This window comes from Oryza sativa, chromosome 6 (genome assembly GCF_034140825.1).
Source record: "Oryza sativa Japonica Group chromosome 6, ASM3414082v1".
NCBI classification, from domain to species: domain Eukaryota; kingdom Viridiplantae; phylum Streptophyta; class Magnoliopsida; order Poales; family Poaceae; genus Oryza; species Oryza sativa.
In genome coordinates, this window is record NC_089040.1 from 26,967,972 (window position 1) to 26,988,795 (window position 20,824).

At 56.5% G+C, this 20,824-nt stretch overlaps 2 protein-coding genes across 2 annotated transcripts; both read right to left on the bottom strand.

Annotated features, from left to right (window-relative positions):
- Positions 1–891: 891 nt before the first annotated feature.
- LOC4341631 (zealexin A1 synthase) lies at positions 892–3,121 on the bottom strand. Its single transcript, XM_015785995.3, has 2 exons — positions 2,018–3,121; positions 892–1,595 (listed from the first exon to the last, which is right to left on the bottom strand). The coding sequence occupies exons 1-2, from the start codon at positions 2,948–2,950 to the stop codon at positions 966–968; spliced, it is 1,563 nt and encodes a 520-aa protein (XP_015641481.1). The 5' UTR covers positions 2,951–3,121; the 3' UTR covers positions 892–965.
- Positions 3,122–4,363: 1,242 nt separating this feature from the next.
- LOC9270282 (desmethyl-deoxy-podophyllotoxin synthase) lies at positions 4,364–19,891 on the bottom strand. The gene is made up of 3 exons (XM_066311770.1): positions 18,962–19,891; positions 4,874–4,984; positions 4,364–4,462 (listed from the first exon to the last, which is right to left on the bottom strand). Exons 1-3 carry the CDS (start codon positions 19,886–19,888, stop codon positions 4,364–4,366), a joined length of 1,137 nt encoding a protein of 378 aa, XP_066167867.1. The 5' UTR covers positions 19,889–19,891.
- Between the last annotated feature and the right edge of the window lie 933 nt (positions 19,892–20,824).

Here is a 20,824-nt window from a genome sequence, read left to right on the forward strand (position 1 = left end):
TCTATTCTCTTCCTTATCTCTATTCTCTTCATATTCCTAGATTTTCCTTTTCTTTTAGAAAAAGACAAGTTTATTTTTTATTTTAATCTCCTTTTCAAAGAAGTTTACTGCTAGACTTTAAACTTTTAAATAAACCGAACCATACAGATACACGAGCTATCCAACTAGTCGTATTATACACGAATAGATCGTTATTCATCTGTTGGAAGTTTTCTTGAGGGCAAAACATTCAAATTTTGGATCGTTGGATTTGCTTTGAGATTCGTGCAAATAGGAGGCAAGGTTGGGAAAAATAATGCTAAGTGTTGGGACATGGACCACAGGAACAAGTAAAAGTTGGTCTGGCGCAGTATAACCGAACACTTCAGGCCCCTAATTTTCTGTCCGGTCCGATGATGAGTCTAAAGTGTTCGGTTATATAAAGACTTGCTAACACTATCTCAATAATATACCTTGTATGGGCCTTCGTTTATTTGTGAACAGTTGCATGTGGTGATGAACTGATGACCAACATTTATCTTGTCTCAGAGTGGCACAAGATACCAATAATTGTTCAAATTTTTTAATACCACAACCCCATAATAAGCTGCTAAAATCATCTTTCTTTTTCAGGGAGGTATCCCCTCAAGTTGCTAATTAAGGACAATGTGTGGATGTCCTTGTATGAAACTTTGGTTGTTTGACCTTTTCAATTAAGGCAGTCCAAGTATTTTTAATGTTTTATATTCATTGGTTGCTATACCCATACTTTCTTACTTTCTTGTACTGGTATGTTGGCCTATCCCATGTGTTGAGCCTTCTCTTTCATATTACTAGATCCCCCCTCTCTCTCACACACACAAAATAACTCTATTTTTCGACTTCAAATCTTTTTTTCAAAGAAGTTCGCCGTTGGACTTTAAACTTTTAATTAAATCGAGCCATACAAGTACAGGAGCTATCCCAACTAGTAGTTGTATACACCACTATGATGAGGCTACTGGCAATGGAACATGGACCACAGGAACAAGTAAAAGGTCATGGAGCCGTCGGGCACTAACCACCATCTCCTCCGTCATGTCTAGATCCGCAGTATCCATCCCATCTGGCAATTGCCAGTTGAAATGGTATAGGAGGCTTGCGAGCATAAGCTCTACATTTGCCAGACCAAATGCGATGCCAGGGCACATTCTTCGTCCTGCCCCGAATGGTGTGTACTCAAAGTTTGTCCCCTTGAAATCAATGTTGCTATCCTCAAACCTCTCAGGGATAAATTCCTCGGGTTCATCCCAATACTGAGGGTCCCTGCTAATCGCCCACGCGTTCACAAGCACCATTGCTCCTTTGGGCACATCGAATCCTAAGACTTGGCAGGTGTTTCTACACTCCCGTGGCAGTAGTAGAGGCACAGGAGGATGCAGCCGCAACGCCTCCTTGATGACAAGGTGCATGTAGTTCAAGTTGCTTATTGCATCTTCAGTTACTCTGTCACGACCGGCAAGTGTTTGTCGTACCTCATCTTGTACCTTGTGCATCACTCTTGGGTTTCTTATGAGCTCGGCCATGATCCATTGCAACGCCGTCCCCGCAGTCTCGCTGCCTCCCGCAAACATGTCCTGTACAAATAATAGGAAGTAAAATTCATTAGTGTTAAATGTGACAAAGTAATATCATACTTCCTCCGTTTCACAATGTAAGTCGTTCTAGCATTTTCCATATTCATATTGATGTTAATAAATTTAAACATATAAATCTATCTAGATTAATTAGTGTTACATGTGACAAAGTAATATCATAATTCTTAGGGTGCCTCGTTTGACTTAGATTATTGAGCATATTGTTAACGCGGATTATCTAGTTAATTATATGAATGAATTAAATATTTTAATAAATTAGCTTAACCAATAATTTAAAACAAGTTTTTATTGTAGTGAAAAAAATGTTTTTTCAAGATAAAATATTTTGTAAAAAATATGGAGTATGATTTGGTAAATAAGCTAGAAAGAACACTAAAACACGGCCTAATTAAAGTGCTTACTCCAACCGTTGTCTTGATTCTTTCAGTGGACAGAGGGAACTGCAGGTCACCTTCCCTCTGGATCCTCAGGAGCACGTCGAGCAAGTCCTCCTTGTCGTCGCCGTCGCCGTCGCCGGCGCCGGCGGCTCGGTTCTCTTGGTGTTCCCGGATGATGGCGTCCGTGAACGCGTACGCCTCCCGCCGGTGCTGCATCATCCGCCGCGGCATGCGGCTGAGCCACATGGCGAGGCGCGACGACGGGTAGAGGTCCGGCAAGGTGTGCCTGGCGAACAGCTTGAGCCCTCGCTCCAGGAGCATCAGGTACTTGTCCCTGTCCTTGAACCGGCTCCCGATGATGGCGTGCACCGCCGAGTCGGCGGCGTACGCCGACAGCAGCGCGCTCAGGTTCACGGCGGCCTGCGCCGGCGACGGCGACGACGACGTCGCCGCCACGGCGCGGAGCAGGCGGCCGACCTCCTCCTCGCGGACGGCGCGGAAGGACTGGACGCGTCGCGCGCTGAGCAGCTCGACGGTGCAGACCTTGCGGAGCTCCCGCCACTCGTCGCCGTAGGGCGCGAAGATGATCCCCTCGGTGCCCGCGGGGAAGACGAGCCGCGTCATCCGGCTCATGGGTCGCGTGGCGAACTCGATGTCGCGCGTCCTCATCACCTCGCGCGCCGCCTCCGCGGAGGACGCCACCACGACGGGGAGCTCGCCGAGGCGGAGCAGCATGAGCGGGCCGTGGCGCCGCGCCAGGTCGCGCATGGCGTGGTGCGGGAGCGCGCCCGCCAGGTGGTGCAGGTGCCCGATCACCGGCAGCCCCCACGGCGACGGCGGCAGCCGCCCGCCCTCGCCGCGCCGGCGCGCCACCCAGCCGAAGTAGACGAGAGGCACGATGGCAAGGAGAGCAACGACGAGCAGGTAGGCCAGAACAGACGACGCCGCCGCCGCCATGGCTATGGCTTTTGCTCCTTTGGACTATCGAATGGGTGGATTGAACTGAAGGAGCTCAGAAGCTGTGCCGATAAGAAAGTGTTTGTCCAAATGTCCAAAGTGATACTGACATCTACTAGTGGTAGCCATGTGATGACCTGATCAAATCTAAGCTCTTTTAGATAATGGATTAAATCTAACTATCTATATTATTTTGTCTAATACTAGTCTATTATATCTGACAATTCATTGGCCAGCCAAGCAGCCAGACACAACAGTGAGATAGGATGCCAACATTCCAGAACATGGCACAGTGAAATCACTGCAGCTGTGCCAAATGTTGACAAAATTTTCGAGGGTGGAAAGAAATGGGAGGAGAATGGATATATCTGACCCGTGAGTGTGCAGGAAGGTGAAGCCCATGAGCAAATGAGTTCTTTCATGTTGACATTCAGACGACGTTAATTCTGGGCCGTTGACAAGGTTTTAGCATACTACACTGAAAGGGCCGTGTGTGAACATAGAGACCGGATTTCTTTTCGTTATCATAAAAAATACTTTTCTTTTTTATTCTTCATATTACTTGTTATTTTAGTAGGAGTATTTAATTTCATATCAAGATACTTATCGTTCTCATATTGCAAAGCAGCATTTTTATCGGCATGTACTAGTGTTAGTCATGTGGTGACCAAATCAAATCTAAGCATCTATATTATCTTAACTAATTATCTGTTTATCTGAAAAGTTATAGCCCAGCCAAACAGAGTGTCCTACTGCCCTGAGGTTGTGGAGCTGATACTCATTTGGCCTCTGCAAAACAAAACAAAAACAAAAATAAAAACATTTTGTGTGGAGACACTGAGACAGGATGTCGAAATTCCAAAACATGGCACGGTGAAATCACCGCTGCTCTGCCAAATGTTGACAAGAAGTTTTTGAGGGGGGGATGAAACGGGAGGAGAATGGATGCATACGACGTGTGAGTATCCAGGAAGGTGAGCAGATGAGCTCTCGCTTTGCATGTTCTCATTCAGTCGTTGCTAATTCAGCATAGGCATAGTTGTTTTTTTGGACTTCAGATCATTTGCAGTTTGTTCATTGTTGTAAGTTGGTTCTAATAATCTGAATTCTGATCTTGATAAGTTTCTAAGCAGGGACAAAAATTGTCTGAACATGTTGAAAAATATTGTCTGAACAGGTTGGAAAACATCACTGTCAAGATACCATTGGAGATCACTCGCAGATACATTTCATGAACGACATTGAATGTTTGTTCAAAGCTTAGCCTATCTACTTACTGCTGCTCGAACAAACTAAAAGTCAAACAAAACATATATATGATCATTATTGGGGCTGATTAATTTGACATTTGGACAAAGGACAGCGAGACACTGATCGATATGAATAACGGTCAACTGAAATGTGGATGGCTAATTAACCCACGATGGGGACACGCACAACTGGAACTACCAACAGGTCGGCTTTTCGCCGTGCGGTAACCGCCAGAGTTTCAGTCATATCGAGGTCGCCTGCCTGCATCCCATATGGAAGCTCCCAGTCAAAGTGATACAGAAGGCTTGCGAGTAAAAGCTCGATGTTTGCTAGCCTAAACGTCATGCCTGGGCAGATTCTTCGTCCTGCTCCAAAAGGTATGTACTCAAAGCTTGTTTCCTTAAAGTCAATGTTGTTTTGCTCGAACCTCTCTGGCATGAATTTTTCGGGTGCATGCCAGTTGCTTGGGTCCCTACCAATAGACCATGCATTGATGAGTACCATAGCCCCTTTAGACACGTCGAATCCTAATATTTGGCATGGTTCACGACATTCCCTTGGTAGAAGTAGTGGCGTTGGAGGGTGTAGCCGAAGCGTCTCCTTGATGACTAAGTGTAAGTAATGCAGACTACTTATGGTCTCCTCGGTTATTCTTTCTTGTCCATAAAGCACTTGTCGTATCTCGTCTTGTGCCTTCTGCATCACCTTTGGATTGTTCAACAGCTCTGACATTGCCCATTGCAGCGTCGTCGCCGCCGTCTCGCTGCCACCTATAAACAGATCCTACATGAATCGGAAGAAAAACAAATATTCAACTGAATTTTCTAAAGAAAAATGAATCTTGCAAAAAAGTATATAATTTGACAGAAAAATTTGCAGACAAATATTGCAAATATTAAACCATTGGATCACAACCTAAAAACCTAGATTACATCCATGGTCTCATATATATATATTGCCCTTAATGGCCTAGTTGCCGGCGCTGCCATCCTCCCCCCCCAACCCTCTCACTGCTGCCTATTCACATCGCTAACGTCACCTCCAACACCAGCGAGGCTCGCCGACGAACCCTCTATACTACCATCCTCCATCGGCTTCTTTGTCCACCACCACTGACGGAGCGTGGGGCTCCTCACCGGGAGACCGCGCAGGCCCCCCTTTGCCGGTTCGGCCGGGGGCCCTGGGTGAGATTCTAAGCTCCTAGTCTGTGTGTGGAAGGTTCGCGAGAATGGAAACACACAAGACACGGGCGATGTATACAGGTTCGGGCCGCTGAGAAGCGTAATACCCTACTCCTGTGTTTTTGTGGATCTATGTATGAAGAAGCTACAAAAGAGCTGGAGAACCAGAGAGCCCTTACTCTCTCCCTCTCTGATCGTTCTGGATCCGAAAATCCATCCCCCTTCTAAGTGGGCAAGGTCCTCCTTTTATACCTCAAGGGGATACCACATGCACCATCTCTCTCTTTTTTGTGGGGACTTATCCTATCTTTTCATAAACAGACGGAGACTTGTATGGTTGCCGTCCGAATGACCTTCTGATGGGACAGCCCATACCTACCTCCACTTCCGCCGGAAGCAGGCGCGACGTGGGAACATGGCTGTCTGTTGACGACATGATCAGTGTCAGACCGGTCACAAATCGGTCATTCTTGTCCACCACGCGTCAGTTTATCAATCTGCATGTTCGCCCCTCTTCATACAATGTCTTGCTTGTAATGGTTAGGATGAAGCCTGGTATATATATCTGACCGGGACCAACGTGCCATCTCCAGGAGCTAACACGCCGGCTCCGGCTAGGGACGAGTGCTTGGAGGCTCTCATCCTGACGGGATGGGGCGAGGCGTGCGTCAGACCGCCTGTCGCCACCTAACCCACGATCTGATCGGGAGCGCGCTGCACTGCGTTACATGCGGCGTGACGCGCTCGTCCAAACCGCAATAAATGTGGTTAGGTGAGCCCCGCTATGCTCACCTACCCCATATACGCGGCGCAAAACCCACAAGGGGTCGGGGCGCCTCGGCCCTCGGGGCCGAGACGGGAGCGGTCCGACCCCTCGGGGAGACAAAGAGAAGGGCGGCCGTATCACCCTCGGGCCCGACCCCCCCCGAGGGGGTTAGGCCACGTGGGTGATCGTGTCTGCCTCAAGTCTCTAAGTCATGATACTCCCGGTCCCATGTCACCGACAGTAGCCCCCGGCGTTATGCCAGGGCGATCGCCCTCCTCGAGGGAAGCGGTCGGGCGTGACGCCACTTCCTAAGGCCTGGTGACATGGTGGGGCCGGTCTAAAAATCGGGACAAGCCGGTTCGTTTTTCCTGGAGATATGGTGATGGCGCTTTGGTCGGCGAGCGTAATTAACGCGCGCACGAGATGTTCCATCTCGACTGCCACAGCCGCATATCCACCTCATGCACCGCAAACGGGCGAATGGGATTAGTGGAAGCGTGGGCGCGAGAAACGAGGGGGCAAGATAGTGGGCGCGAGAAACGAGGAGCCGGGCACAGCGTTGGCAAGGGTATAAAGTCGCCGAGGAAGAGATTTGCTTCCTTCCTCTCGCCATTATTTCCCTTGTCTTCGCCGCTTGCGCCCTAACTCCTTGTTTCCTGTGCCCTACCTTCGCCACACGCGCTCGCTCTTAAACATCTCTTCCTCCGGCGTCATGGCACGGGGCTCCGCTTTGCTTGATGGTAGCGTGCTGCCGCCTTCCCGCATCGTGAGCGAGAGGCAGGCCGGGCTGCCGCGCCGCTTCATGCCGGAATCTGCCACCGGCCGGGAGATAGTTACGCTGGGCGAGGGACGCCCGGTGCCATGCTACCCGGGGCGGTCCGTCTTCTTCCTCCCTTTTGCAATGGCAGGGCTGGTTCCGCCATTTTCTTCTTTCTTCATGGATGTTCTGGAGTTTTACGATCTCCAGATGGCGCACCTCACCCCCAACGCGGTAATGACATTGGCCATCTTCGCGCACCTGTGCGAGATGTTCATCGGGGTGCGCCCATCCCTTCGGCTGTTTCGGTGGTTCTTCACCGTACAGTCGGTGTCGCCGCCGTCGGTGGTTGGTGGCTGCTACTTCCAGCCGCGGGGGCCGGTGTTGAACCGCTATATTCCCTGCGTCCTCCGCAAGAAGTGGGATGACTGGAAGAGCGACTGGTTCTACACCCCCCTCGCCGACGAAGCGCGCCTCCGACTTCCGAGCCAGCCCCCGGCGCAGGCCTCCAGCTGGCGGGCGCCGGTAGATCTGGGAGATGGCTATGACGCCGTCCTCGACCGCCTGGCGGGCCTGCGATCCCTGGGGCTCACAGGGGCCATGGTGTATGGCGACTACCTTCGTCGCCGGATCGCGCCACTCCAGCGGCGCGCCCGGGGTGCCTGGGAGTACACCGGGTCCGAGGACTGTATGAGGACCCACCGGGGGGTCAAATGGGACTGGGTCCCCGAAGACTTCAAGGTAATGATCCAACGGATGCTGAATCTCAGCTCCGCGGAGGCATCCCTCATCCCCCAAGGAGTCCTCCCCCTCTGCAGCGATCCATATCGCGCCAACATCCTGACCATCATGCAGGCGGTCGGGGCGTCGGAGGAGCGGGCTCCTCGAGGCCACGATGGCTCGGGCGGGAGCCGCAGGGGGGAACAATCTACCCCGGGAGGGGGTCGTGCTTCTGGGCCCCGTGATGGGGGCTCGGGGGGCAGCCGCCCTGCCGACGCCCGAGGGAAGAGAAAGCAAGAGGGTACTTCCTCCCCATCTCCTCCCCGAGGGGGCGGGGCGGCGCGTGTCAGCAGCAGGCGCCCGGAGGGGGCCGCGCCGACGCCGCAGCTCGAGAGGGAGCGGAAGAAGAAACGGCTCCGCAAGATGGGGGGGACAGAACCATCCCGGGGAAACCTCATTTCCCCTCCAAGGTGGTCGTTTAACCGACCCCCTCGCAGGTTCGTCCCACGCCCATTGTGGCTGTATTCATTCTTCCAACACAAGTTTTCATTCACCCATCTTGTTTGTCTTCTGGCTTTTCTTCTGCTTCAGCGAGATCCCGTCGCGTCCCTCCCGCCATTCCAAGTCCGGCCAGTCTGAGGCCGAGGACCCGGCGACCACAGAGGCCCGGAGGCGGAAATCTGACCGGCGAGAAGCCGCGGATCGCCTTCGGGAAGCCGAGGAGGCCGCTCGGGAGGCCGCCCGGGCTCGCCAGACCGAGGAAGCCGCTCGGGAGGAGGCCGGACTCTGCCAGGCCGAGGCGACGACATCCTCCGAGGCGACCCGTGAAACTGACCGGCAAGAGGCCGTGGATCGCCTTCGAGAAGCCGAGGAAGCTGCCCAGGTGGCCGTCCGAGCTCGCCAAGCTGAAGAAGCCGCTCGGGAGGAGGCTAGACTTCGCCAGGCCGAGGCGACAACGACTTCCGAGGCAACTCGCGGCGAGGCCGCGGGTGCATCGCTTGGGCCCACTCCCTCGTGCGACGCTCAGGACAAACCAGGTCCGGGGAACATCCCCGAGTCCGGCACGTCCATCGGCGGGCCAAGCCGCGCGGCATCCTCTTCGAGGCGGCTCTTCCCCACACCTTCCGTTGCTCCACTGAGCGCAGAACCCCTTCTGCAGGCCTTGGCCGTCGCAAACACCACGGTGTTGGACGGGTTAAATGCCCAGGTGGAGGCCCTGCAAGCAGAGCGGGCGGAGCTCGACGCCGCATGGGCACGTGTCGAAGAGGGGCGACGCTCGGTGGAGGCCATGGTGGAGGTGGGCCGCAAGGCACACCGCCGGCACGTCTCAGAGCTCGAAGCCCGTCGGAAGGTGCTGGGGGAGATCGCCAAGGAGGTGGAGGAGGAGCGGGGGGCTGCCCTCATCGCCACCACCGTGATGAACGAGGCGCAGGACACCCTCCGCCTTCAATACGGGAGCTGGGAGGTGGAGCTAGGGAAGAAGCTCGACGCCGCCCAGGGGGTCCTTGACGCTGCCGCTGCCCGAGAACGGCGGGCGGCGGAGACCGAGGTGGCATCCCGGCGGCGCGAAGAAGCCCTTGAGGCCCGTGCCATGGCGCTGGAAGAGCGTGCCTGTGCCGTGGAGAGGGACCTAGCGGATCGCGAGGCTGCCGTTGCCATCCGGGAGGCAACGCTGACTGCGCACGAGGCCGCCTGCGCCGAAGAGGAGTCCGCGCTCCGCCTCCGCGAGGACGCGCTCACCGAGCGGGAGCGAGCTCTCAAGGAGGCCGAGGCCGCGGCGCAACGGCTGGCGGACAGCCTATCCCTCCGCGAGGCAGTGCGGGAGGAGCAGGCGCGCCGTAATCTAGAAGGTGCCCGCGCCGAGAGGGCCGCGCTGAATCAGCGGGCCGCTGAGCTCGAGGCGCGGGAGAGGGAGATGGACGCGAGGGCGCGCAGTGGCGGGGCGGCCGCGGGTGAAAGCGACTTAACCGCCCGCCTCGCAGCTACTGAACACACCATCGCCGATCTGCAGGGCGCGCTAGACTCGTCCGCCGGGGAGGTCGAGGCCCTCCGCTTGGCAGGCGAGGTAGGGCCCGGCATGCTTCGGGACGCCGTCTCCCGTCTAGACCGCGCCGGCCGGCAGGCGGGCCTCTGGGGCGGGCGGACTGCGAAGTACGCCGCCAACCAGGGGGGCCTCGCCCAGCGCCTCTCGGAGATAGCCGGGACTCTCCAACGGCTTCCCGAGGAGCTCGAGAGGACGATTAAGTCATCCTCGAGGGACCTCGCCCGAGGAGCGGTGGAGCTCGTACTGGCGAGTTACCAAGCCAGGGATCCCGACTTCTCCCCATGGACGGCGCTGGACGAGTTCCCTCCCTGGACCGAGGACGGCGCGCGCGCGCAGGTCCGGGACGCCGCCGACCATATCGTCCACAACTTCGAGGGTTCGGCCCCTCGGCTCGCGTTCGCCCTCAACTCCGACGAGGAGGACGATGACGGCGGAGTGGGCGACAATGGCGACGAGGCTGGCGACCCGGGTGCATCGGAGTGAGCCCCCAGGCCCCCGCCAATCTTTAAATAGTTTCTTCTTTTCTTCTTCCGAGGCCTTCGGGCCCCCTTCTTGTATAGACTAATTTAATCTGCAATCAAATAAAGAGGAAAATTTTTTGTGTCAATTCTATTTGTTGTGTGTATGAGACGAGGATGGTCTGTGCCGCGGTCCTTTTGTGTCTTGGCTTGAACAAGGGCTCGTGCCCAGGTCCTAGTCCTCAAATGGCTCGGGTCGGGGCTAGTGCCTGGGGAGATCCACATGTCGAGACTGGCCAGGCCGGGAGCGTGATGACCGAGGGTTATGGGTGACCCGATTGTGGGTTTTTGCCGATTCCCCCCCGGAGTTCACCACGCCCCGGGGCACGGCTCGGTTCTGGGCCCCGTTTGGCGATTTTAGCCGACCCGAGCCCCCGAGGGCAGGATTGAACACGAGTGACCTATTTCAAGTCAAGATCCTTCAAAAGGAAACAACAGCACAGATACAGCCTTTAGGAAATCGAAAATACTTTTATTGAAATACAGATATAAGAGAAATAAGAATATGCATATGTGGTAGCTCCCGGCCAACCCTGCACGCCCGAGGGGGGTGCGGGGTTGGCCCGAGCCCGAAACCTGACACCCGATCCCCCTTTAGGGGTAGAAGCGACGAAGGTGTTCGATGTTCCACGGGTTAGGCAACTCTGTGCCGTCGCCCGTGGCCAGCCGAACAGAGCCCGGCCGGGGGACGCCGATCACTCGATACGGACCCTCCCACATTGGTGAGAGCTTGCTCAATCCAGCACGCGTTTGGACGCGGCGTAGGACGAGGTCGTCGACGCAGAGTGATCGGGCCCGGACGTGGCGCTGATGGTAGCGCCGCAGGCTCTGCTGGTAGCGCGCGGCTCGGAGGGCCGCGCGCCGCCTTCGCTCTTCCAAGTAGTCGAGGTCATCTCTGCGAAGCTGATCTTCATCAGCCTCGCAGTACATGGTGGCCCGAGGGGAGCTCAGGGTGAGCTCGGATGGGAGAACCGCTTCCGCGCCGTAGACGAGGAAGAAAGGCGTTTCCCCGGTTGCTCGGCTTGGCGTGGTTCGGTTCGCCCAGAGCACCGCTGGCAACTCCTCGATCCACGAATCGCCGTGCTTCTTGAGGATGTTGAAGGTCTTGGTTTTAAGGCCTCTGAGGATTTCCGCATTGGCGCGCTCCACTTGGCCGTTGCTTCTGGGGTGGGCAGGTGAGGCAAAGCAGAGCTTGATGCCCATGTCTTCGCAGTAGTCGCCGAAAAGTTCACTAGTGAATTGGGTGCCGTTATCCGTAATAATACGGTTAGGCACTCCAAACCGGGCTGTGATGCCCTTAATGAATTTAAGTGCGGAGTGCTTATCGATCTTGACGACCGGATAAGCCTCGGGCCACTTAGTGAACTTGTCGATCGCGACATACAGATACTCAAACCCGCCCGGGGCCCGCCTAAACGGTCCCAGGATATCGAGCCCCCAGACAGCAAATGGCCATGAAAGTGGTATGATCTGCAGGGCCTGGGCCGGCTGATGGATTTGCTTGGCGTGGAATTGACACGCTCTGCATCGCCGGACCAGGTCGACCGCATCATTGAGAGCTGTCGGCCAATAGAAACCTTGTCGAAAGGCTTTGCCAACCAAGGTGCGCGAGGCGGAGTGGGATCCGCATTCGCCTTCATGGATATCGGCAAGAAGTTCGACGCCTTGTTCCCGAGGAATGCACTTCAGGAGAATTCCGTTAGCCGCGCGCCGATAGAGGGTCCCTTCTACCAGCACGTAGCATTTGGAGATGCGTTGGACGCGTTCACTCCCTTCGCGGTCCTCGGGTAGAGTCTTATCTGTGAGGTATGCTTGGATCTCAGCGATCCAAGCAATCAATCTAAGGGAGCTGGGAGCGCTCCCCTCGGGTCCCGAGGCCTGGACTCCGACGGGCATCGAGGGCCTGTCAGGCGCGTCCGTCTCCCCTAAGGGGTTGGGTCACGCCGACGGCTGGGCAAGCCTTTCTTCAAAGGCGCCCGGTGGGGTCTGGGCTCGCGAGGAAGCGAGCCGTGAGAGTTCGTCGGCAACCGTGTTATCCTGTCTGGGCACGTGCCGAAGCTCTATCCCGTCAAAATGGCGCTCCATACGCCGTACTTGGCGCACGTAAGCGTCCATCTGCGGGTCAGAGCACCGGTACTCCTTACAGACCTGGTTAACGACCAGCTGGGAGTCGCCTAACACTAGGAGGCGGCGGATCCCCAGTCCAGCTGCCACCCTGAGTCCCGCAAGGAGTCCCTCGTACTCTGCCATATTATTGGTCGCCCGAAAGTCAAGGCGAACCAAATATCTGAGGACGTCTCCGCTCGGCGAGGTCAACGTGACCCCCGCACCGGCGCCCTGAAGAGACAGGGAGCCGTCGAACTGCATCACCCAGTGGGCGGTGTGAGGCAGCTGTGAGGGGCCCGAGCTGGCCTCGGGGACTGAGACGGGCTCGGGAGCTGGGGTCCACTCTGCCACAAAATCGACGAGGGCCTGGCTCTTGATAGCGTGGCGTGGTTCAAAGTGCAAATCAAACTCAGAAAGTTCGATTGCCCATTTCACCACCCGTCCAGTACCCTCTCGATTATGCAAGATTTGGCCGAGGGGGTAAGACGTAATCACCGTGACCCGATGCGCCTGGAAATAATGGCACAGTTTCCTCGAAGCCATCAGAATAGCGTAAAGCATCTTCTGGGCCTGAGGGTATCGGGTCTTGGCGTCCCGGAGGGCCTCACTAACAAAGTAGACGGGCCGCTGCACCTTTCGGTGGGGCCGATCCTCTTCGCTAGGGGCCACATCCCTGGGGTGCTCTTTGTCCAAGCGGCCTCGCGGGGTGCACTCGTCTTCTGTGCCGACGACCTCGGGGTCGGAGGACGACAGGGGCGGCCTTCCCACAGTGGCCTCGGGGCCGTCCTGGGGGTCGGGGGCTCCTGGCGTCGTTGGACAAGCGGGCAAAGGGCCAACTCCGGTCGTCAGGGGCCTTAGGCCACCGTTCGGCTCGGGGGCCTCTTCTCCCTGCTCTCTCCCGGGTCGAGTCGTCACAGAGTTAGCCTCGGGGTCAGAGGGCGATAGGTGCGGCCTTCCCGCAGTGGCCCTCGGGCCATACTGGGGGTCGGGGGCACCTGGCACCGTCTGACAAGCGGGCAGAGTGCCTGCTCCGGTCGTCGGGGGCCTTGGGCCACCGTTCGGCTCGGGGGCCTCTCCTCCCTGCTCTCTCCCGGGCCAAGCCAGCACAGGGTGGGGGTGCGCGGAATGAGGATTGTCCTCATCGCGCTCCACAACCAACGCCGCACTAACCACTTGCGGGGTCGCCGCTAAGTAGAGTAACAAGGGTTCATTTGGCTCCGGGGCGACCAGAACTGGGGGAGAGCTGAGATACGCCTTCAACTGAGTGAGGGCACGTTCAGCTTCCTCCGTCCAAGTAAACGGCCCGGAGCGTTTGAGGAGCTTAAATAAGGGTAGCGCCTTCTCTCCCAGCCTCGATATGAACCGACTTAGGGCGGCCATGCAACCGGTGACGCATTGCACATCCCTAAGCTTGCTGGGGGGGCGCATCCGCTCTATAGCTCGTATCTTCTCGGGGTTGGCCTCGATGCCTCGGGCAGAGACCAAAAACCCGAGAAGCTTGCCCGCAGGTACACCGAACACGCACTTATCGGGGTTCAGTTTTATGCGGGCGGAGCGGAGACTCTCAAAAGTTTCCGCTAGATCCGAGAGTAAGGTCTCTTGGTTGCGCGTCTTTACAACCAAGTCATCGACATAAGCCTCAACATTACGTCCTATTTGGCTACCCAAAGAAATTCGAGTAGTACGTTGAAAAGTAGGACCTGCATTCTTTAACCCGAAGGGCATTGTCGTATAACAATAAGTTCCTATGGGGGTAATGAATGCAGTTTTTTCCTCATCCTCCCTAGCCATGCGAATCTGATGGTAACCAGAGTATGCATCTAGAAAACACAAAAGATCGCACCCTGCTGTGGAGTCGACAATCTGATCTATGCGAGGCAGGGGGTAAGGGTCCTTAGGACATGCCTTGTTAAGGTCGGTGTAGTCGATGCACATCCGAAGCTTGCCGTTCGCCTTGGGAACGACCACCGGGTTCGCCAGCCACTCCGGATGGATGACCTCGCGGATGAATCCGGCCTCCAGAAGTCGCGCCACCTCCTCGCGGATGAAGGCTTGACGTTCCGGGGCCTGCCGCCGTACTTTCTGCCGGACCGGCCTTGCGCCCGACCGCACGGCGAGACGGTGCTCAATCACCTCCCTGGGGACCCCGGGCATATCCGCCGGTCTCCATGCGAAGACGTCAGCGTTTGCCCGCAAGAAAGAGACGAGCGCGTCTTCCTATTTGCCGTCCAGAAGACCACCGATCCGTGTGGTCTTGGACGGGCCGTCGCCCAGGGCAACCTCCTTGACCGGGACCTCGTCGCATGTGACTATCCGCTGCCTCGGGGCGGCGGGGGCGGAGGTGCCAAGCCTCTCATCGCCTCCCTCGGGCTTGGACGCGGCGGTGAGGTGGTCCGCGCGCTGCTCCATACAAGCAAGCGCGACTTTGAGGTCGCCATGGACAGAGATGGGGCCACCGGGGCCCGGCATCTTCATCTGGAGGTAGGCGTAGTGGACTGCCGCCATGAACTTCACCAACGCGGGCCTCCCTAGGACCGCGTTGTAGGGCAGACTGAGGTCCGCCACATCAAAGTTCACCCGCTCCGTGCGGAAGTTGGCGGATCCACCGAAGGTGACCGGGAGGTCGATATGACCTAGCGGCCAAGTGTGACCCGGCGTCACACCGATAATCGGCTGGAACGGCCGGAGCACCATTCCCGGGGCCTTGATAGCGTCAAAGGCTGCGGGGGAAAGGATGTTGAGGGCTGCTCCCCCATCAATGAGGACACGCCCCAGCTTCACGTTGCAAACAGTGGGGGAAACCACCATTGCGATCTGTCCTCCCTGGGCAACGCACGGTGGGTGGTCGGTCTGGTCGAAGGTGAGGGCAACCTCCGACCACCGCGCCCGGCGCGTCGCCTCATGAGTAGGGGCCGCGGCCAGAAGCTCTCGCTTCATGGCCTTGAGGCTCCGGCGAGAAACGTGAGCACACGCTCCCCCATCGACAGTGGAAATGGTGGCCCCAGGCTCTTGGAAACCTAGGTCATCATCGCCGTCATCGATGTCCTCGGCGGGGGCCTTCTGCTTGGCCTCACTTCGCCGATTGCCGGAAGGAACCGCCGAGGACTTGCCCTCTCGGCGCTCCTGCCTCCTCTCCTCCTCCCACTTCCTCGTCCGCTCAGCCAAACTTTTGACTGCGCGGCAGTCCGCGAGGTCGTGAAGGGAGGTGTTGTGGACGATGAACCACTTGCCGGTTGGGCGCTCCCTACTGGGAGCGCCGGCCTCCTTCTTTTTGTTGCTCGCAGGCCTCCCCTTTCGGGTGGCCCGCGAAGCGCCCTCGACGGCGAGGACATGACCCTCGTCGTCGGAATGGGCTGACCTCTTCTTCCTCCTCCTGTCACGCCGCCCTGTCCGAGCAGCGGATCCGGGGGCGGCCGAAGCTGCCACACCGGAACCGGAGGGGTTCCAGGTCCATGCCTCTTCCTTACGAGCCACTCGGTCCGCGAGCTGAAAAAGCTCCGCGGTAGTCTGGGGCTCTTTGGAGGCGATCTTTTCAAGCATGCGGTTGTGCCGCACACCCCCCCTGAACGCGTAGATCACCGCGTGTGCAGGGATGCATGGTATGGTGTTGCGGACTTGACAGAACCGCTGAATGTATGAGCGAAGTGACTCATCATCCCTTCGCTGGACTGCATGTAAGTCCGCTTCTTCACCTGGGCGCGGATATGTGCCTTGAAAGTTCATGGTGAACTGTTGGCACAAATCCTCCCAAGAGTGGACGGACGCGGGTGGCAAGTTCATTAGCCAACCCCGTGCCTGTCCCTTCAGGGCCATGGGAAAGAAATTCGCCATGACCCTGTCGTCACCCCCGGCGGCCTCGATCCCGGTCGTGTAGACCTGGAGAAACTCGGCGGGGTTGACACTCCTATCATATTTTTCGGCGATGGTGGGCCGGAACCTTGGGGGCCAACGGACGTTTCGAAGGCTTGCCACAAAGGCTCTACAGCCGACACCACCAACCGGGGGCACGGAGGGCTGATCCCCGCGTCCGTGTTGATGTGACACTCCGGACGAGGAGGCGCCCTCCGTTGCGTGGGCAGCACGCCGGCCATTACGCCGGCGCTCGATACTGATGCGGGCATCCGGCCCCCCACGCAGTTCTTCCTGGGTCGGAGGCGCTGACGAAGGAGTGGCGGCTGAATGGCGAGCAACAGCCGCCGCTCGCCGCGCCCTCCGCCTTGACGACACGAAGCCGGTGGTAGCAGCGCCAGAGGTCTTGGTGGCGGAGGACCGCCCACCAGCACCTAGGCGCTGCCGTGCCGTCATGACCAAGTTGGCCACGTCGTCCAGCCAACGTTGGGCTGGAGACTCCGGGTCAGGGACAATGGGCGGGTGACGTAGGAGCGCGCCCGTAGCTTGGAGCGCGCCCTGGGGCGTGCTGCCGTCGCCGTAGACGAGGAGGCGACGCTCCCCATCTCGCCGCCCTTCCCCATCACCCGTGGATGTCGAAGTCGCGGATCCTTCGACCCTCTCGAGCGTCTCCTCCCGCCTAGGACTTTGGCGTGGAGGGGGCGGTGGAGTACGAGCTCGACGGCGTGGGTTCGGCTCCCCGTCGTCACCGCTAACACTCGGAGAGAGGTTGTGCGCCTTTGCTTGTTCGGCCATTGGGCTGAACAGGAAAAGCTTGGCGCACACGAAAGAATGCGAGAGCTTAGAAAAACACACGCAAAGCCCCCTACCTGGCGCGCCAGATGACGGAGCGTGGGGCTCCTCACCGGGAGACCGCGCAGGCCCCCCTTTGCCGGTTCGGCCGGGGGCCCTGGGTGAGATTCTAAGCTCCTAGTCTGTGTGTGGAAGGTTCGCGAGAATGGAAACACACAAGACACGGGCGATATATACAGGTTCGGGCCGCTGAGAAGCGTAATACCCTACTCCTGTGTTTTTGTGGATCTATGTATGAAGAAGCTACAAAAGAGCTGGAGAACCAGAGAGCCCTTACTCTCTCCCTCTCTGATCGTTCTGGATCCGAAAATCCATCCCCCTTCTAAGTGGGCAAGGTCCTCCTTTTATACCTCAAGGGGATACCACATGCACCATCTCTCTCTTTTTTGTGGGGACTTATCCTATCTTTTCATAAACAGACGGAGACTTGTATGGTTGCCGTCTGAATGACCTTCTGATGGGACAGCCCATACCTACCTCCACTTCCGCCGGAAGCAGGCGCGACGTGGGAACATGGCTGTCTGCTGACGACATGATCAGTGTCAGACCGGTCACAAATCGGTCATTCTTGTCCACCACGCGTCAGTTTATCAATCTGCATGTTCGCCCCTCTTCATACAATGTCTTGCTTGTAATGGTTAGGATGAAGCCTGGTATATATCTGACCGGGACCAACGTGCCATCTCCAGGAGCTAACACGCCGGCTCCGGCTAGGGACGAGTGCTTGGAGGCTCTCATCCTGACGGGATGGGGCGAGGCGTGCGTCAGACCGCCTATCGCCACCTAACCCACGATCTGATATGTCTGTGACTGGTCACAGACCGGATAAACGAGCGCGCTGCACTGCGTTACATGCGGCGTGACGCGCTCGTCCAAACCGCAATAAATGTGGTTAGGTGAGCCCCGCTATGCTCACCTACCCCATATACACGGCGCAAAACCCACAAGGGGTCGGGGCGCCTCGGCCCTCGGGGCCGAGACGGGAGCGGTCCGACCCCTCGGGGAGACAAAGAGAAGGGCGGCCGTATCACCCTCGGGCCCGACCCCCCCCCCCCCCGAGGGGGTTAGGCCACGTGGGTGATCGTGTCTGCCTCAAGTCTCTAAGTCATGATACTCCCGGTGCCACGTGGGTGATCGTGTCTGCCTCAAGTCTCTAAGTCATGATACTCCCGGTCCCATGTCACCGACAACCACCTAACATCTTTGTCGTCTCCCTTGCCCTGCTCTGCCTTCTCCCTATCTCCAGTGGTTATCGCAGGCGGATAAGCTATGGTCGCTCACCATCTTATGATCCAGCTATTTTTTTAGGCCCTGTTTAATTCTAAAGTTTTTTTTTCTAAACTTCCAACTTTCCATCACATCAAACCTTTTATACATATACAATTTTTCAGTCACATCGTTACAATTTCAACCAAACTTCCAAACTTCAGTGTGAACTAAACACAGCCTTAATTTGCCCTGTCGCCTACCCTGCTCATTGCCCATTGTCGACCCCACGGCTTTGGTGATGCCGCCACCGCCTCGCTATCGCTGCCCTCCCTCCCCCCTTCCCCCAGCATCCATCTAAGGTGGGGAATGCCCCTATCTCCACTCTCCCCTCTCCCCTACCTCGACCACATACCCGAACCCTAACAGGTCAGGCCACCACCAATTTTCACCGTTGGAGTTGCTGGAGTCAGTAAAATTAGAGGAGGCGTGGCGCATGAATCTTCTAGTGAATCGGATTTATCAAAATATGTAATATTTCTCCTCCTATTTACTACTTCCTCCATTTCATATTATAAGACTTTCTAGCATTGTCCACATTTATATAGATTGATGTTAATGAATCTATACATATAACATCTATATGAATGTGGGCAATGCTAAAAAGTCTTGTAATATAAAACGGATGGAGTATTGAATGTTAATTAGAAAACCCGGAAAAAAAATAAAAGCATCCATGTAAGTTTTAGATTGTAACTCACAGCAATGGCAGCTTTGATGTTGTCCGTGGTGAGGGAAAACTGAAGGCTACCATCTCTCTGAACTCTTAGGAGTACGTCTACCAGGTCCTCTTTCTCGAGCTCCATGGAGGCCTGGCGCGCCGCCTGATGCTCCTCGATGATGGTCTCCATGAACTCCATCATCTCCTTCCTCTGCCGCCTCATGCGGCCAGGAACTCGGCTGACGAGCATGGCCAGCCGCGACGACGGGAAGAGGTCCGGCAAGCTCGGGCAGGAGAACAGCTTGATCCCTCGCTCCATCAGCCGGAGGAACGTCTCCCTGTCCTTGAACCGGCCGCTTCCGATGATGGCGCGCACCGACGAGTCGGCGACGCACGACGATATCATCCTGCTCAGGTTGACGACACTCGCCGTCGCCGTCGTCCCTTCCGGCGACGGCGACGCCACGGCGAGGAGGAGGCACCGGACCTCCTGCTCGCGGACGGCTCGGAAGGACAGCACGCGGCGGGCGCTGAGGAGCTCGAGGGTGCAGATCTTCCGGAGCTGCCTCCACCCGTCGCCGTAGGGCGCGAAGATGACGCCCTCGCCTCCCTCCGGCAGGGTCAGCCGCGCCGTCCGGGTGACGGGGCGCGTCGCGAAGGCGAGGTCGTGCGCCTTCGCGATCTCGCGCGCCGCGTCCGCCGACGAGGCCACCACGACGGGGAGCTCGCCGAAGCGGAGCAGCATGAGCGGGCCGTGGCGCGCGGCGAGGTCACGCAGCTTGTGGTGGTGCGGGAGCTTTCCGGCGAGGAGGTGGTGGAGGTGGCCGATCACCGGGAGCGCCCACGGCCCCGGCGGCGGCCGCCGTGCGCCGGCAAGACGCCGGTGGCGTGCAGAACGGATGAGGTTGGCCATGGGAAGGATGATCAGGGCAGCGAGGAAGAGCAGGTAGACTGGAAATCCAGCCATGGTGAAAATGTGTCGAGTCTTTGGATTATTAGTCTGTAATGACCAATATTTAGAGCAAATCATAGTGCCCATTATATTGGAACTCCAATTTGACACGCATCCAGTGTCAGTATTAAGCATGCATGCATCATGATAAATGAATGGGTGGTTGACCTTGGATTATTCTAGGCGCTAATGGCTGATGAGAACGACGACATTACTTTAGAACTGGCGGCCGGCATTTGAGTATGACCGGAATCACCTTTTTTAATCACATGTTCGATCTCGAACGTTTTCGGAAGATGTTTGCTAATGTTCAACCACTCCATGAACCCCACCCCACGTCCCCACCCAACAAAAATAACTGTGAAGTAACAGCCTATGTCACCATATGTCACACAAGAAAAACAAACTAAGCTCCTCTCTCGATCCATCCTAAGGCTATGAGATGTTATAAAAGTTAGTCGATATAGCGTAACGACGACTAACCTTCTCGATCGATTCAATCATTGATCATACGAGATATGCTATATTTGTTAACGAAATTCAGCCGAAGGCTACATCTCCGGGGCTCTGATTATGGACGCTTCTCCTCAACCAACATAGCTCCTAGCCGCTATAAGTCCATGGCTACGCTGCCATCATCTCCCTGCGTATCTACGCTATATTGTGGTGCCCCCTCTCTATTTAAGAGAGTTGCCGGGTTACAGAGTCCAACTTTATCTCCACCCCTACCACCTATTACAACTCCAAGTCCAACTATGATCATATATAGGACTAGTATATTCGACACCTATTCTAACATGAGAGATTGAGAGGCGATCCCAAACGCGACCAGCTTTTCCTCCCATGAGACTCCCTTTCCCCTCCATCTACGTCTCTGGTGGCCGTTGGCTATCAGGTTGGTGGCCGGGGTGGGGGGAGTCTGGCCGGTGAGCAGTTGGGTTTATCTCATAG